The sequence below is a fragment of the Mastigoproctus giganteus genome, chromosome 2 (genome assembly GCF_048544385.1).
Source record: "Mastigoproctus giganteus isolate SK-2022 chromosome 2, ASM4854438v1, whole genome shotgun sequence".
Taxonomy (NCBI): domain Eukaryota; kingdom Metazoa; phylum Arthropoda; class Arachnida; order Uropygi; family Thelyphonidae; genus Mastigoproctus; species Mastigoproctus giganteus.
In genome coordinates this window covers 256,026,971-256,045,017 of record NC_143576.1, presented here as the reverse complement: position 1 = coordinate 256,045,017, position 18,047 = coordinate 256,026,971, and the positions used below count along the sequence as shown (strand labels likewise).

Below are 18,047 nucleotides of genomic sequence, written 5' to 3'. Positions count from 1 at the left end.
TGTTCAGGCATTTTAGTCGGCGCCTCCGTAGCCAGGTGGGAAGGAGCAGCAGTGCGTAGCACACGCTTCTTGATTAGACCGGGGTTCGAGCCCGTGACTACCAAATACGGAGGATGCGGAAAGGTCAGGGAATGACCACCGCATATCCCCGGAGCAATATGGCCTTAGTTGCTAATGCTCCAAACAACAAACAAACAAGCATTTTAGTCATAGTGATATGCCTCAAAGAACGTGGAGTTTTTGACTTCCCATCTTTAAAGGTTTTTTTTTTAAATCAGTAAATTCATATTGTCTATAACCAGAACTGTTATATGCAATACAAAGACTTAGATTGGGGTTATTATTATTATATAAGATTATTATTATATTATAAAATAGATTTAATTCCCCCTCCCCCTTTATTGAGTTTGTACTGTTTTGAAAGTTAATGATGTATTGGGTAAGACTTGATAATAAAGATTGGCTTCATCAGTATTGTATACAATATATTCATTTTTACGTTTCTAGCTCCCAGTGTAACTTATATTTGTAGAAGTGTGTATACAGGCCAATTAGCAGTAGAAGAAGCATATGATTCAAGAAAGCAAGCTTGTATAGCATCAACCAAAAGAAAAGAAAAAAACCTTCCTGTTTCAGCCATCCATTCACTTGAAGCATTTGTCTAGTTCAGCCTTGAATTATTTAAGCTGTCAGCTTCCACAACAACCAATGGAAGTTTGTTACAGCAATCAACCACCCAGTGGCTAAAGGCAAATTTCCACACATCTATTCTACAACTTTCTTTCATCAATTTGAATTTATGCCCCCCTCAGATGCAGAATCTGAGCAAGAGGAAGAATCCCATCAGCTTTGAGCTTGCTCAAACCATTCAAGGCCTTATACACCTCAATCAGATCACCTCGCAGGTGCCTAGTCTCCAGACTCAGCATTTTATGGAACTTAAGCCTTTCTTGGTAACAGCAACCCTTTGTTCCACTCACTAATTTCGTTGCTCTTCTCTGTACTCGTTTCAGCAGCTCTACATCTTTCCTAAAATGAGGCCTCCAGATCTGTATGCAGTACTCAAGGTATGGCCTGACCATCATTGCCTTATACAAGGGGATAATTACCTCCTTATCCCTGCTAGCAAAATTCCCATATATCATTGACAAGACCCCATGAGTTACTCTTGCAGCCTGTTTGCACTGCTCAGAAAACACATATCTGACTGCATAAATACCCCCAAGTCTTTTTCATTTTTCACTAACCTGAGTGTAGTACTGCACAGTTGGTATGTTACTCTGGGGTTACCGTTACCATTATGCAGCACTTTGCGTTTGTCAATGTTAAACTTCAATTTCCCCCTCACAGCCCATCTGCTCAACTTTTTCAGATCCTGTTGCAGTAGTGTACCATCCTTACTGTCATTAACAACCCTACCAACCTTCGTATCGTCTGCAGATTTGGACATTAAGCCTCATATACCTCCATCAGTATCATTGATAAATAAAGAAAACAAAACTGGGCACAACATGGATCCTGGGGGGGGGGACAACACTAATAACATTAGTCCACGAAGAGCAGTGTCCATTGATTATCATTCTCTGTCTTCTCACACTCAGCCATCTCTTTATCCATAGCAGCAACTTGCCCTTAATACTATACTGCTCCAACTTGTACAGTAGTCTTCCATGTGGAACAGTATGAAAAGCTTTCCTAAAATCCAAGTATATGATATCATCAGAATTATTTTTTGCATGCAGTAGTTCCTTTGTGACTTCATCATAGTATCCAATAAAATTGGTCAGACAAAACTTGCCCTTAACAAACCTATGCTGTGTCTGAATTGTAACTCAAGTCTTGTCTAGATGATCCTGCAGTGCTTCTTTAATCAGTGCCTCCATTATTTTCCTCGGAACAGAAGTTAACCTAACACTTCTGTAATTACTTGTATCACCATTTGATCCCCCTCTGTGAATTAGGGATACATTTGCACATCTCCAGTCCACGAGGACCTCATAATCATGGCTAAGGGCCTGCTTACTTTCTTTGCTGCCTCCTTTAATATAACTGAATCGATCCCATCCATCCCAGGTGCCTTTCGTTAACTTCAACAATATATTTATCCTCCGCTTTGCTCTCAGTTATTACAAAATCATTTAACTCCCTGTTAGAGTTTGATAAGCTTCTGGTTCCACTTACAGACTATATTATAAAAAATAAATGCCCGAAAAGTGATTAAAACCTTTAAATTACTTATTTATTACAATTAAAACCCTACTATTCTTCTGCGCTACTGGTTACTTGCTATGATATTTGCACCAAAACAATAAAAGAGCAGTATGAGTAGCGAGTCATAACTTACAAAATCACTAGCTAAATTTAAAAAAATAAGCTAACGAATGCTATTAATCTTATTTAATCTATTTGTAATATTGTGTGGGCTAAAAGCCTGGAATAACTCACTGGGTTGGTTAGATTCCAGTTTTCAAAATCAAACTCTCATCTCCCCTAATGAGTGACAGGTGGTAAAATTACTATACTGTCATGGAGGATTTTATATCCTTGTGCTTGTAATTTTTAAGTAATTCTGGAAAGATTGTTTTTATCCATTTGCTACTTGTATATTTGCATCTTCTTTCTCATGAATTTTTTTGTAAATAGTTTTTTGACTTTGTGTCTAGATAACTAGCCATCATTTTGTTAAAATTTTCTTCTCTAAGCTGAGTTCCAATTTCTGCAGCTTCTACCATAAGAATTCCTCTGCTTATAAGACAATTTAATATTCCAGCATAAGGAAACCCCACTATAACAGAGCACTTTCAACATTATAGCTATTTCCTTGTTTTCTTTTTCTGCTACAATTCTGATTAAATGAACTGGAATGTGTAAATTTATTCTTTACAACATAGTTATTGAAGGGTTAGTGCCATTACACCATGTTTTGTTTGTAGTGAACTGTCAAAGTCGATAATTGGCACTGTTTTCATTGTATCTCATATTGTGAATACCTTCACGATTGGCTGAGGTATTGCACTGCTTTGAATAAGTAATGCTTCACCAGTGGAGAAGACTAATGTTACTTATTCTCAGTGGATACCACCACCCAGACAGCGCATGTTTCGAAACTGATTAGCTTCTCATCAGTGGGTGGGTGGGTACCCTGGTGTTGCAATAGTGACAACCCAGTTATGAAGTATAAGTTCACAATATGAGAGATGCCTGACGGTGTGTAATAGTTTTGTTTTGCGTGATGCACGAAATTACACTTAAGATTCACTATTAAATGAGTCAGTGCCTTTGCACCATGTTTTGTTCTTAGTGAACTGTCAAAGTTGATAATTGGCATCATTTTAATTGTATCTCATATTGTGAATACCTTCACAGTGAGTGGCCAAGGTATTGCACTGCTTTGAATAAGTAATGCTTCACCAGTGGAGAAGACTAATGTTACTTATTCTCAGCAGATACCACCACCCAGACGGCACTGTTTCAATTTGGCTTCTCATTGGTGATTGGCTTCTCATTGGTGGGTGGGCAGGTACCCTGGTGTGGCAATAGTGACCATAGTACCTGCCCGCCCACCGATGAGAAGCCAATCAGCTTTGAAACAGTGCCATCTGGGTGGTGGTATCCACTAAGAATAAGTGAATCAGTAGTGAATAAGTGAATCAAAGTCAATATTGAATCTTAAGCGTAGTCCCATGCATCACACAAAACAATCACCTTGGTTTATACTATTGCACACCATCATGCACCTCTCATATTGTGGACTTATACTTCATAAATGGGTTGTCACTATTGCAACACCAGGGTACCTGCCCACCCACCAATGAGAAGCCAATCAGCTTCGAAACGGTGCTGTCTGGGTGGTGGTATCCTCTGAGAATAAGTAACATTAGTCTTCTCCATTGGTGAAGCATTACTTATTCAAAGCAGTGCAATACCTCAGCCACTCATGAAGGTATTCACAATATGAGATACGATTAAAACAATGTAAATTATCGACTTTGGCAGGTCACTATGAACATGGTGCAAAGGCACTAACCCATTCAATAGTGAATCTTAAGTGTAGTTCCATGCTTCTTGCAGAATAATTGCCTTAGTTTATAACGTGTGTGAGATAATGCATCATTTTTTTTTTTTTTTTTTTTTTTTAAATTTCATGTTTTTTGCCACACTTAAATCCTTTCATAGATTTTGTTTCATCGTTTAAATTTTTTCAGGCTTAGTCAGAAACTATTAGCTTGGTCTCTTTTTTGAAAGAGACTACCATCACTGGCAATCTAAAATTATTAACCTACTCACTGTATATACATACATGAGATGCAGTACAGTCCATTCACAGAGGGGTCAGAGAGCAGGCAGTAAACAAACAAGGCATAATTATCACATAATCACTTCTCACAGATGGGCAGTAAAATGTTGCTTGCAACAGCGGATATAAACAACATTGATTAGTGCACTTACAAATGTATCTGGATCACTTGATTGTTGGGAGTGTCCATGTGCATATTTTTTTATGCAAAGTTATCTCCATTTGGAACAAATTTCAATAAAATTAGAGAGAGAGAGAGAGATATTATCAAGAAAGTCCTTGGCAATTAATCACACTTAACTTTTATGATTCAGTAAGCTTAAATTATGATTTAATAAGAGAATTTATATACAGTACAACATATAAAAGATTCAGGTTTCCAAGTTATGCTCAGTAAAGTGGCTGATTTAATTAATTAGTGATTCTTATATACAGAACCAACTGTATTTAGCAAGGCATTTTTGTATCCCCACCACCACCATTACCATCACAATTCATGAAATCTAGCAAATTTCAAGATCCAACAGGTTTCACTGATTTAGGATCTAAACTTTAAAAATTGTCATATTGCAACTTTCAACTAGAGATATTTTCTTATCAAAGAGAAAAGGCTTAAATTTTCATATTAATTTCAATTAGAATAAATTTTTTTATATAATTATGCTTTTTTAAGTTGTCTTAATTTTTATTTACTTTCAGCCAAACCGCAGAAGCATACAACCTCTGTAGTTCTCCCAGAAGTTGAAAAGACACCAGAGAGGCACACTATGACCCGATCCAGACGTTCTCTGACCAGATTAATGAAAGAGAAGGAGAGAGAGCAAGAAAAGGAGACAGAAAAGGAACCTGTAATTGAGGAAAGGGAGACACGAAGTAAAAGTGCTCGAGCACAGAAGAGGTCTCGGTCCGAGAGTGATGCCCTGCCCCCTGCCAAGAAAGGTGAGAGCAGCAGACTATACTCCAGCTTTGACAGCACCACATAAGCACTTTGTAACAGTGTACAGATTGATTGTTGGCTTTAATTTGGCTGTCAGCCTGCACATATTTCACTGTAAAATATCTAATACTTCCATTAAACATTTTCTCTTAATATAAAGTGTTTCTTATTTTTTTGTCATTTATACTCAGAAAAAAAAAAAGAAAAGAAAACAATAACTTGAACTGAAATAGTTTTTCTTTCACCATCCCTTTTAAAATTTTGTTCATTTTCTTCTTACTCAACAGAGCTATATGTCATGTTTTTTATGTTGCTAATAAGTTCATTTCTGTTTTGTTTAAGATAAAGTAAACTTTTGCCACTTTTTTTTTTTTTTTTAATCTATATTCTTCTTTCTCTTTTTAATATCATCAACTCTGATATGTTCAGTTTCTGGTTTTTAGTTTGGTTTGTTGTTGTTTTTGTTTGCACTCTTGCTGAACAGTAGCTGGTGGACTTACCGCTGACAAATCGGCACCTCCCCCAGCAAAGTCCAACCCCATGGCTGCTGAAGCCGTCGCAGCCAGCAAGGACGAAAGTGGGTCACCGGAGAATAGCTTCACTGCTCCGCCGAATGATGGCAGCAGTGATTCCACCACTGCATCCTCGGCAGTGGGCGGGGTGAATCGAAGGACCGCAGTTCTCTTTAAGAAAAAGTCAGCTGGTTCTACAAAGAAACCCAGCACTCCAGCCACTGTTCCAAAACGAGCAGGAGGGAGGTTGAGGAAAAGTACTGATGGATCAGCTTCTGCTTCAGCACTAGTGGTAGCAACCTTGGCTTCATCTCAAACCAGTACAACTTCTTCCACCACAGCTCCAGCCAATGTATTTTCTGTGACAGCTGCACCTTTATCAGCATCAACAAAGGAAAAATCCAGTGGTATGTTTCACAGATTTATTTATACTACATTTCATTGTGCTCTTTATATGATTTTGTTAAACTTTGATCTTGCTTCAAAACTTAAGCATCATGTAAGTAACCTAACCAAGCTGTGTGCTCTAACATTTGTTTCTTATTGAATTATTAATTTTAAATGTGCTGCTTATAAATTTATAAATTTCTTTTATGTTAGAAATTGATATCTTCAGTTTTTTATTTTAAATATATAATCATGCCTACATTTGCTTTCAGTTTTCTTTCACAAAAACGCAACTTTTAACCTGTATTGCAAGTTTCTGTTAATTAAAGGACTAGGAAAGAAATTCAGTTTTAAATCAAAACTTTTTTCAAGGTATCATTACAGCTATCACTAAACATTGTTATATGTAGTTTGTGTGGGAACTACATAAAGAAGCTTAATCATACAGAAAATTTATTATGTAATTGAACCCAAAAGTAAATGAAAGATGTATTTGAATAAGTTTTGATCTAATTTTTTTTTTTTTATTAGACAGTGCTGCATACAAAAATTATTTTACATAATCTTGGCACAATATTTTTCTGTTTTGTAGAAGTCTTGCCATCATTTACATGTTTCTCTTTGTTTCTAATTTTTATCTCTATAATTGATTTCAGTACATTTTAAATATCTGTATGCAGTAATGAAATGTATATCGATAATAACTGTGATCTATAATTATTGTATAAAAACTGTAAAGGCTCAGTTTTCAAAATAATTTTCTTTAAAACATTTAGAAATGCAAAACAAGATCTGATATATGGTGAAGATTCATAAAAGGAGCACAGACCAGCTAGCTCTGTGTATAGATGTCTTATAATTATTTTTATTGTCATCTTAGTACCATTTTGGCTAGATGTAGTTTGTTTTATTTCATGAAATGTGTATTTGCTCCCTTGAGAATAGATAGTTACCAAGAATAAGGTGAACCTTAGTTTCATCATTTTATATTGTCTGAAAAGTCTATTGACTTCAGTTTGGCTCTAATTTAAATTTCATATTATCTCAAAACCATTTAATTGCATTACACCTAAGATACAGGTATACTATGAACAAAAATACAAAAATAGTTTTCCATTCATCCTTTTTTGTAATGCATTATTTTTTTTTAAAGCATTAAGAACTTTTATCAAATTTTAACTTACTGTAGATCAGTAACTAGTATGAGACTTTAATTAGCCCTTTTCCTTGTTAATAAACTTTTTAATTTTCCAAGGGAGACATTTCAGAATTACTACTGTTGTAATTCTGGATAGTGGATATTGTGCAGGAAAAAAAGTTTAAAAAAAGAGGGGGTGGTGGGTGTAAAGTTTTAAAAAAGTACAGAAAGGAGGGGGGTTACCCCCTTTATATACTTCTGCACTTTTTTAAAGGTGATTTTTTTTTTTTTTTGCAACATCCATCATTAGATAGTGTAGTGCATTTAATTAGTTTCTTATTTCTTTTTCCTATGAATTCAAATATAATTCTTTTTCATAAATAATATAAGTTTTGATAAGTAAATTCCAACACAGTCGATTGCATTCATGTCAAAGCATATAGGTGGCTAACCTACATGACTGCATCCTCTACATGGTCATTTCTGTATCATAAGTCATTTACATGCAGTTGTTTTGGAGGTTTGTTGTGTTGTTCAAGGTGTTATCATTGTGTTAAGTGGTGAAACAAAGAGCAAACACTAAATTTTGTTTCAAGTTGGGGAAAGTGTGACTGAATTAATAAAACATGTATTAATGCTCTGTGTCACTTGCGCTTTTTTGAGTTTTGCAAGATTTTGTGATGGACATGAGGATCTGGAAGTTGGCAACCACTGCAGACATCCTAGAACACTTGAGGCCCCAGTAGCAGTCAAAAAATTTTACATGTTCATCACATCCAATTGTTGAATGACTCTTCAAATAATGGAAAAACAGTTTATATTAACAGACAATTTGTGCCATTCTTGTAGAAGATTTTGGTTAGCGGAAGACCTATACATTAGGTTTGTTCTGCACTGTTTGAGTAATGTACAAAGTCAGAAGACTTGCCAGACTCAAAGAATGCAAATAGCTCATTTATGCTGTTGGTGCAGCTTCAAATTCAATCCATAGAGACAAAGCATGGAACACTAATCAGCATGCTCTCCTAGACACATAAAAGTTTGTTTTCAAAAATCAAAAACCAAATTGATGTTGAAAACTTTTATAGAAAGGGAATCATTCACAAAGAAATTGTTCCACCAGGTAAACCAAACAATTCAAAACTGTGCACAAATTTTATATTGTTAGGTGATTTTTTGCCTCTTAACCTTGTTGTCAGTGCACCATAAAATATCAAATCATCATCATTTGAATTGTTGGGCATGAATTCCAACACAGAATAAGGTCTCATGTTTGAGAAAAGACAAAGTGGTTCCTGTTGCACAACAACAACGTCAGGCCACATTCTGTGCTGATTATCAGAGTTTTTGATAAAGTGTGAGATTGTGGAGCTAAATCTCCCTAATTCCCTAATTTATCATCCCCAGACTATTCGTTTCTCCCAAATTGAATTCATGCTGAAAGGATAATGACTTGATAGTGTAGAGGACATTAAAAGAAATGTGATGGAAAGGTGATCATTTCAAATGTGCTTAAAACATGTTTCTAATGGTTCCATGAGTGACCTTACAAGTGGGTGACTTTTTGCCTCTATTCAATTATCTTCATAAGTATTAAAAACCTTTTCATTCTAAACTGGTTTTCTTCTTCTTTAAACAATTCATCTCTGGAATTTAATTGTCAAGCCTTGTTCTGTTGTTATATTGCATTACCCTTCAACTTAATCAATAATGACTTGAATTTCTCTCTGACCACTCACTGGGGGTGATGACAGATGGTTCTCTGTCTTCTAATTTCTCTAGTAATGCTGGTGTTCCCCAAGGTTCGGTTCTTTTTCCCACTCATTCCCCTTGTATATTAATGACCTTCTTTCATTGACCAGAAATCCTCTCCATAGTTTTGCTGATGATAGCACATTTCGTTCCACCATCCAGTTTGAGAAAACTTGCCCTGCACAAACAGTTTATCTTCTCGAATATCCACTACTAGTTCCTTAAATGCTGATCTCCAGATAATTCTCCAGTGGGGCAAAGATAACTTAGTTGATTTCAGTCCTTCTAGAACTCAGTCCTATCTTATATCTTGCAAAAAGGATTCTTCTCCTCCTATGCTTACCTTCAATGACACTTTGATTTCTATACAAGATCATATATCTCAGTTGGAGATTACCCTGACTTCTAATCTCTCTCTTGGCATAAGCACATTGCAAATATTGCTTCCTCTGCATCTAAAAAACTGGGTTTTCTTTTTCACTCTTGGCATTACGTTTCTTCCAAACAGCTGTTCACTCTGCACAAATCTGCCCTACCATAGAATATTGTTCCTACATCTGGGGCATTGCCCCCCCAAACCTCTCAAGGCTCCTAGATTCCATTCAAAAGAGGGCAGTTACTTTATTAATGACTCATCTCTAACAAAGTATCTCCACTCTGTCTCATAAACATTCTGTTTCTGTTGCATGCCTTTTCTATAGATACTTCCATGGGCACTGTTCTTCTGAATTGTCTTCTATAATTCCCATTCTCTCTCTCTCTCTCTCACCCCCCCCACCCAAACATGTGCTGCAACCAGTCAACATCCTTTTAATATCCAACTTCTAACTCACAGAACCAACTTTTCTGATACAATTTACATTTTCTGATACATTACAATCTTCAAAAATTCAAGACTAATGTCAACAAGTATCTTCTTTCATCTTTTCAATCTTCAACCCATATGTGGTAAGTACTGTAGGTTCTAATACTTCTTGTGCTTGGGATTCTCATTAAAAAAAAAAAAAAAAAAAAAAGTGAAAAGATATAGTTTGAATTCTATTGATGATAGGAAGAATTTTCCAAGATTTCTTACTTGGAAAGTCCAGTTTTTCATTTTGCAAACTATCTTACCTGATCTTTTGAACATACAGTTCTTACAAACATGATTCATGGATTGAGTTGCCTGTATGCTAACTGACTAACTGAGCCATATAACATTATAACTGTTGAACAGGAAGGAGGATATTTTTATTTTTTATTTTCTTTCACATCATTATAATACCTTAAAATTTTTTATATACAGTGGTACCTCGAGTCACGGAACGCCTCTAGTCATGAACAAATCGGCCCACGAACACAATTTCCGAACAAATTTTGACTTGACCCACGAACAATGCCTCGGCGCACGAATGCACAAACATGGCTTTGGTGCCATGTTTTCGGCTCGCAAACAGCATCAGTTGTAATCAGGTTTGTGCGCTGTGAACATTGTTTGTCATTGTTCTTGATACAATTTTTTTTTTGCTTTTTACATTAAATTAATCCTCATTATGGCTCCCAAGAAAGTGAAAAGTGTTAGTGACAGTAGTGTAAAGAAGCCTAAGCATATTACAGTAGAAACGAAGAAGGAAATAATAACTAAACATGAGAATGGTGTTTGTGTTTCTGATCTCCCCAAGCAGTACAACATGGCTAAATCTATGATCTGTACTATCTCAAAGAACAAAGATGCGCTAAAGATGGCTGATGTGGCTAAAGGAGTGACTATGTTAACGAAGCAAAGGTTAGAAGGAGTAGAAAAATTATTGTTAGTTTGGATTAATGAAAAGCAGCTTGCTGGAGATAGTGTTAGCGAGGCCCTAATATGCCAGAAGGCCTTACTTTTGCATGGTGATTTAGTGGCGAAAACGGCGAATACAAGTGATGCTAGTGTTGATGAATTTAAAGCAAGTAGAGGCTGGTTCGAGAAGTTTCGTCGACGAACTGGAGTTCATAGTGTTGTTAGGCTTGGAGAGGCAACTAGTTCGGACAAAAATGCAGCAGATGCCTATGTGGAGGAATTTGCAAACTTTATCAACTCTGAAGGTTACGTACCGCATCAAGTTTTTAATTGCGATGAAACGGGACTTTTTTGGGAAAAAAATGCCAAGAAGGACCTACATAACCCAAGAGGAAAAGTCACTGCCTGGCCACAAACCAATGAAGGACAGGCTTACACTTTTATTGTGCGCTAATGCAAGTGGGGATTGTAAGATTAAGCCTCTTTTAGTTTACCACTCTGAAAATCCTCAAGCTTTTAAATGCAATAAAGTGCTAAAGGGTAAACTTCTGGTATTGTGGAGAGCGAATAGCAAGGCTTAGGTAACAAGATTACTTTTTATGGAGTGGTTGACTGAAGTTTTTACGCCAACTGTCAAGAAATACCTAGAGGAAAATAATTTGCCCCTTAAGTGTCTGCTGGTTATGGACAACTCTCCTGCTCATCCTCCAGGTATGGAAGAAGACCTTGATGTAGAATACGACTTCATAAAAGTCAGATTTCTGCCTCCTAACACCACTCCTCTCATCCAGCCCATGGACCATCAAGTAATTTCCAACTTTAAGAAGTTATATACAAAGGCTCTTTTTTCCATGTGTTTCCAGGTGATCAATGACACGGATTTGACCCTGTGTGATTTTTGGAAGGATCACTTCCATATCCTCCACTGCATAAACCTCATTGATAAGGCATGGAACAATGTCTCTAACAGCACGTTTCAATCTGCCTGGAGGAGACTTTGGCCAGGTTGTGTGCCTGATAGAGACTTCGAGGAGACAGATGTAACTCTAGTAAACGAGATTGTGACCATTGGCAAGAGTTTGGGCTTGGAGGTCAACAAGGAGGATGTGATGGAGCTGGTGGAGAACCACAGACAAGAACTCAACACAGAAGAACTTGTTGAGTTGCAACATGAACAGATGAAAGTTATGCAGGAGTAGCACTCAGGAGAGGAGGAGGAAGAGGTGGTACATGTTTCAATTGCTGAGATCAAAGAAATTTGTAGCAAGTGGAGTGAAGTGCAGGTTTTCTTTGAGAAGCATCACCCTAACAAAACTGTGACCAGCAGAGCAGTGGACATTTTAAATGACAATGTGATGTCCCATTTTCGGAAAATTATCCAACAAAGAAAAAGACAAATGTTTCTGGATCATTATCTTGTGAAAACACCATCCACCGAGTCAGCAATCGAACCACTTCCCAGGATACAAACAAGAGAAAAACCACCAGAAATGCCTGACGTTATTATGGAATGGGACTCTCTTTTGAAAGAGTAGTCTTCCTCCTCCTCCTCTACCATCTACCTGTGCCAGCAACTATCAATCACAAAGGTAAAGTTATACTGTATATTTTATATTATATATTTTTGCACACATAAATCCATAAAACATTAAAAAAACAATATGTTTTTGGGGTGGACGAATGGATTAATTGGATTTGCATTAATTTCAGTGGGAAAAATTGTTTCGGTTCGCCAGTGGAGTCAAAGATCGAATTAAGTTCGTGACCCGAGGTACCACTGTATTTTTATTCATTAATTTTAATTTCTGCTAATTTTTTCATATTACATTATTGGTATAACGAATGCTAGAGTAGCAAAATATTCAGTATAACAAAATCACTTCCTGTCTTATTCTTGTAGACATGCATTGCAATTTACTATGTATGTTTGTGTAAAATGTTTCATTTTAACAAAAATATGAACTTAAATGCAATAAAAATCCATACCACTATGAAAACATGTAATCATTATAATGAAATTAATAAAAAGAAAATCCTTAAATAACACAATGTACAATTTTTAACCTTTGTTCTTTAGCATGTAACAGTACTGCAGTGATTTACTAACTGAGCAGTTAATTGCTCATTCTAGGTTAGTGGCCTTTGATCTGTCTACCCTCCTAAAGTCTTACTTGAGTAATTTTGGAACCAAAATTAGGAGGTGCCAGTGTTGAAATTTTTTGTTGAAACTGTTTTTTTTTTTTTTTTTTGTGTGAAGAAGTACAGTTGTCTAATCAGATTATCTGATAGTTGTGCTTATTATGGTTTTATAAATTTGAAATTGGAAGAGATTATAGTTTCACATTTGTAATGTAATGTTTTTCTTTTTCCCCCTTTTTTCAGGCAGACTTAATGATTGTTTTGTTTTATTGAAAATAATATGCATAAAACACACATGATTTTTATTTTATTTTTCACTAAAAATATATAAAATTGCATTTAATAAAAAGTTTTGTTATAATTATTTTTTAATATGTAACTTATTGTTCTGACCTGTTTTTTACTGAATTTTCACTGTAATGAAATTCTGTAAGAATACACAAATTCATTATGCTGATACTTCACTATACACAGTTTGCATTTATTTTGTTTACTGTAACTTTTGCTATCTTAATCTTACTGACCTTATTGTGTCACAAATAAACCTACACAGTGCTTGTGTTTCTCTCTTTTTCTTCTATATATGCAAAGTATGGCTTATATTTCCTGTATATGATATCCTGTGTTTTCTATCATTTTCAAATTTTTATTGGTGTCAAATTATTATTTGCATGTTGGGCTTATGTGTATTGTGTCCTGTATCTATAGCTTTTATATTTTTGTCCTGAATTTTCACATATCCTTGGATATTATTATTTTTCTTTAACAGTTATCTTGTTTTTAACCATAAGTGTATATAGTATGTAACCATACTATATATATTTAATTTGAGATGCCAATAAATTAAATAGAATTTTCTTTTTGCTTGTTTAGGGTGTTCTCGTGTTAAGAGGTCTGGAGTAATGTAAATCCAGAACCATTATGAATTTGTCTGTTACAAGATGTTTATAGTATTAATGAGGAAACTCATTTCCACTATTTTAAACCTTTATTAACCAAAAACACTTTTTGGTTTAGAAAGGAACAAATAAAGGGTTAATGTGAAAATAACCAGCTTTTCAATCATGCTTACAATAAATTTTTATTAAAAAAATTGAATAAATTTAGAAAAGCTATGGATTACAATTAACAAGGACATTATTTTTGGTCAGACACTTTTACATCTTCTTCCTATGACTTAGGACAAAGAAATTAAGAAACAGAGGCTTACATAGTCACTTTCATTCCTGAGTCCTGAATCTTTATTTCTTGAATTCTGTTCTGAGCCTTTGGAGGAAGATCTGAAATTGCCAGATGAAAATCTATAACTTTTGTTAATTATAATTATAATCCATTGTTATTCTAAATTATTCTAAACCGTAAAGTGAACTGTGTGATATAAATATTGTTACATGCAGACTAATACCTAAAGCATGTCTATTGTGTAAATAGACATGTGAGTAGCTGTCAGTGCAAACCCTGGATGTCACCTGATGCAACCAAAAAACAAATTACTGTCATGTCTCATTTCTTGTGGCAATTAATGTGCTAAAATGGTTTTGTTTTTAACTCCTGCTTTACTTTTTGGAATGATTGGAAATGGAAGTGTGCTTAATTATGCAAGTGAATTCAAATGATTGAAAACCTAATGTGTTAAAATTTTATAACTGTAAATCTATTCTTTATACATGCACATAGATAGGATGTTCATCTATCCAAGTTTATTGAAGGCAGCCAGAATGCCCAGAAGGTTAATCCATACATGGAAACTTTATCACGATAGCATCACGAGTTAAGGGGGTGGAGCGAGAGCTTTGCTCTGATGCGAAAGTGCCACTACATAAAGTGGCACTTTCGCATCAGAAATTACTTTTACAGATCACATGACTATCCTAGTCATGTGATCTGTAAAAGTAATTTCCTAGTCATGTGATCTGTAAAAATCAATTTTGCTAATGATAGAGGGCATTATAGTAGTAGTACATGGGTATAAATTTAAAGCAGATGATCCTTTTCAATTTCAAGCAAAATGCCAGAGTTCATTGAATTTCTCCCCTCCCCCCCCATTTATTGCCACATTGTAGGACTCTTAGCATTTCACAAATATCGGAGGTTCTAATGTTTCTGTTAACTACTGTGTGGAACATCATACAGAAGTGGAAGAGAAAAAGAGATGCGAAAGTTGAATTTCAAAGCAGCTAACTTCATATTTTTAAAGAGGAGACTCCAGGATGGTTAAACACATTGCAAAAAAAAAGTCACTCATGAGGTTATCTGGGGCTGCAGAGGAGAGATTGGTAGTATGATTTATTGTATGCAGGGCATTGCATCAGGATCATTTTTTACCAAAAATGTGGCCAATAAGTGCTGCTGTACTTGCAGAAACTGGACATGGGAATGAATAGGAATACATTCCCTGGGTTATATCACAGTATATACTGTTTAAATCTCATTTAAGTATCTGGGTTTTAGTAACAGCCAGAGCACTTCCATACAAACTGCATTGTGTCAGCCATGAAGTACAGCAATAGAAGTGTGACAATATGGAGATTTTATTCATGGTATATGGAACTGGACCACTGCCCTGTTTTGAAGTAAACATGCTATGAAACTTATCATGATAGCCAGCTCAGAATATTTTCTCCATTGAGCATTTTCTTGATGAATTTGGGGATCTGTTAGAAATTGACCACAAAGGCTGAATGCAGGAAATATTTAAAAAGAAATATTGAAACTTGTCAAAATTAGTGGAAGGTTTACTGTTTAGGATATCTGTTATATTAAAGGCCAAAGATGAGCTTGCACCATATTAAAAATTTCATTTCTAGTTACTTATTTGAATGTTTCTTTGTGTCCCAATTTTTTTGATAGGATAGTGTATTTCATATCTTGTAAGGAAAAGCAACTGATATTCAGATATTACTGTACATTACTTATACATGTACTTTTTAAAATAAACAAGGCCTATATATCTTTAGCAATGGATTATAATTTTTTTTTTTTTATTTCAAACAAAAAATCGCACAACAGTATAAAATCTCATATAAAACTGAATTAAACTTGTCCAAAAAAGCTATATGTATTCCTTATATATTCCCAATATTCCTTATGGAGATACTATTTATAGCTAAATTTTCAGTTTTTCACCAAGTCTATCAACAATGTTTTATGAGTATAACTCCTTATTCCCCATTCTTAGCTCTCTTCACCAGTGAATTTCAACCAAAACCGAAATTTCATTTCACAACCATAGCTATACACCATTGTTTTAACAAAGTAACAGATGCAACTGAAGTTTTGGAGGGGAAAAATGGGGGAAGGGGTATCAAAATGGAATCCATTTTCACCCTTCTTTTCAGCTACTGTACAGTTCTTAGGGGTAAACCTTTCGGTCATCATTCAGTTGTTGTGGAAAAAATTTTGCTAACAACAGACTCTTGCCAAGGTTTTTGGCTAAAATCACCTGGCATGATCCAAAGGAAATTCCAAGTTTGATAGCAGTTTATTGAATTGTTAATCACCAGTTAGAATGATTTTTTTTTTTCTCTTTCACTTCAGCCAACATTTTATCATTGCTTTCAGATTGACCTGAACATTGGTCATCTCTGGCAGATACTTAATATTTTGGAAATGTATCATCCATAAACATTGCCAAATGCAGTTCTTTTTTAACATCTGGGTGAAATTTTCACTTTTTTTTTTATATATACAACTTGATACATACACATTTTGCTTTCATATATGTTATGATTGCAATAGAGGCCTAAGGCCTCTGTTTTTATTATTTTTTTATGTATATTTTTCAGGATTGGTGAGAATATTATCTTGTATTAAGTTCAGAAAGTGATCCCTCTCTTGTTTACACTAATTGTGGCTTTTTTGCCTCTGCCACTTCTTGTATAATAAATAAATGTATTGATCCATAATTGTATTTACTATGGTGTTAAAAGAATGGCTGGTATTGAAAATTGTACGATTTCTAGTCTTTATTTTAAATATATTGAATGATAAAACGATGTATGCCACATGCCTGATCATGTGATTTATTTGTTTTGTTATTTTATTATTATTTATTTTTTGACATATCTCTTTTTGGATTGGTGAGAATATTATCTTGTGTAACATTCGGAAAGTGATTCAACAAAATCATTTTAATCGTTGGTATATTAACAACACATTCATAGCATATCAATTACAGTTTTGCACTCTTTTGACCATAGGTCAGGGGTCGACAACCTAACCTGCGGCTCTTTAACTTTTAGCTCATATGAAGCACAATTTGAAAAGGACTTAAAAATCAAGGACATGTGGAGTGCAAGACTAAAATGCCTTAAAACTGAAATTGAGGATTTGGAGAGGCAAAAGGCTGCCCTTGCAATTCTACACAAATGAACGGCGATAGATGAGTTGAAAAAGCAAGACCAAATTGTGTTTGATGTGTGGAGTAGCTTACCAGACATATATAAATATGAAAATATTTGCATTTGGACTTCTCTCAGTTTTTGGTTTGACAGATTTCTGCGGAAAATATTTTTGAACATGAGCTATATTAAAAATAAAGCAAGAAGCCGTCTGAACAATGCAAGTCTCTCAGACATGTTGAAAACATGTCTCACCAAGATGAAAATTACAGCATACTCGCATGGTGTTGAACGACTCACTCAAGAAGTTCAGCAGCAATAGTCACATTAATTCGTACATAATTGGATGTTTGTTACATTTTTTTCAGTATTAATAAATAATATTTCAAAATATATATTTTTTTAATAAAACACCTCACTCTATTCCATTTATTAAAAAAACTCCCCCTCCTACCAGCTTGAGCTGAGATGCGGCTCTGTCTTTTTTTTTTTTTTTTTTTTTAATTGGATTGTTTTTTTTTTTTTTTTGTTTTTTTTTATTGGATCAAAAATGGCTCCACTCAAAGCAGGTTTCCAATCCATAACATAGTGTTAATTGTCTAGACCCCAACTCCATATAGTATCTCTGTGATGCGTACAGTTCAATGTAAAGATTGTGTAGGTGTAAGTGTTGGGTTGTGTTGTTATGTTTATCTGGCCTCTTGGCTGTGGGGCACTTGAAAAAAAAAAGCAACCTCAATTGCCAATCACTACCTTGGGGAGGTGGGCCGGAGCAGTAGGTAA

The 18,047-nt window shown here is 35.0% G+C and overlaps 1 protein-coding gene across 3 annotated transcripts in view; it reads left to right on the top strand.

Annotated features, from left to right (window-relative positions):
* The window catches only part of Br140 (bromodomain-containing protein 140), a 507,858-nt gene that overhangs the window by 276,775 nt on the left and 213,036 nt on the right, over positions 1 to 18,047 (top strand). For all 3 annotated transcript variants that reach the window (XM_090369105.1, XM_090369103.1, XM_090369102.1), the window contains exons 16-17: positions 4,997 to 5,236; positions 5,722 to 6,153. In XM_090369105.1, coding sequence (XP_090225231.1) covers positions 4,997 to 5,236; positions 5,722 to 6,153 — 672 coding nt within the window. The remainder of the gene's footprint in view (positions 1 to 4,996; positions 5,237 to 5,721; positions 6,154 to 18,047) is intronic.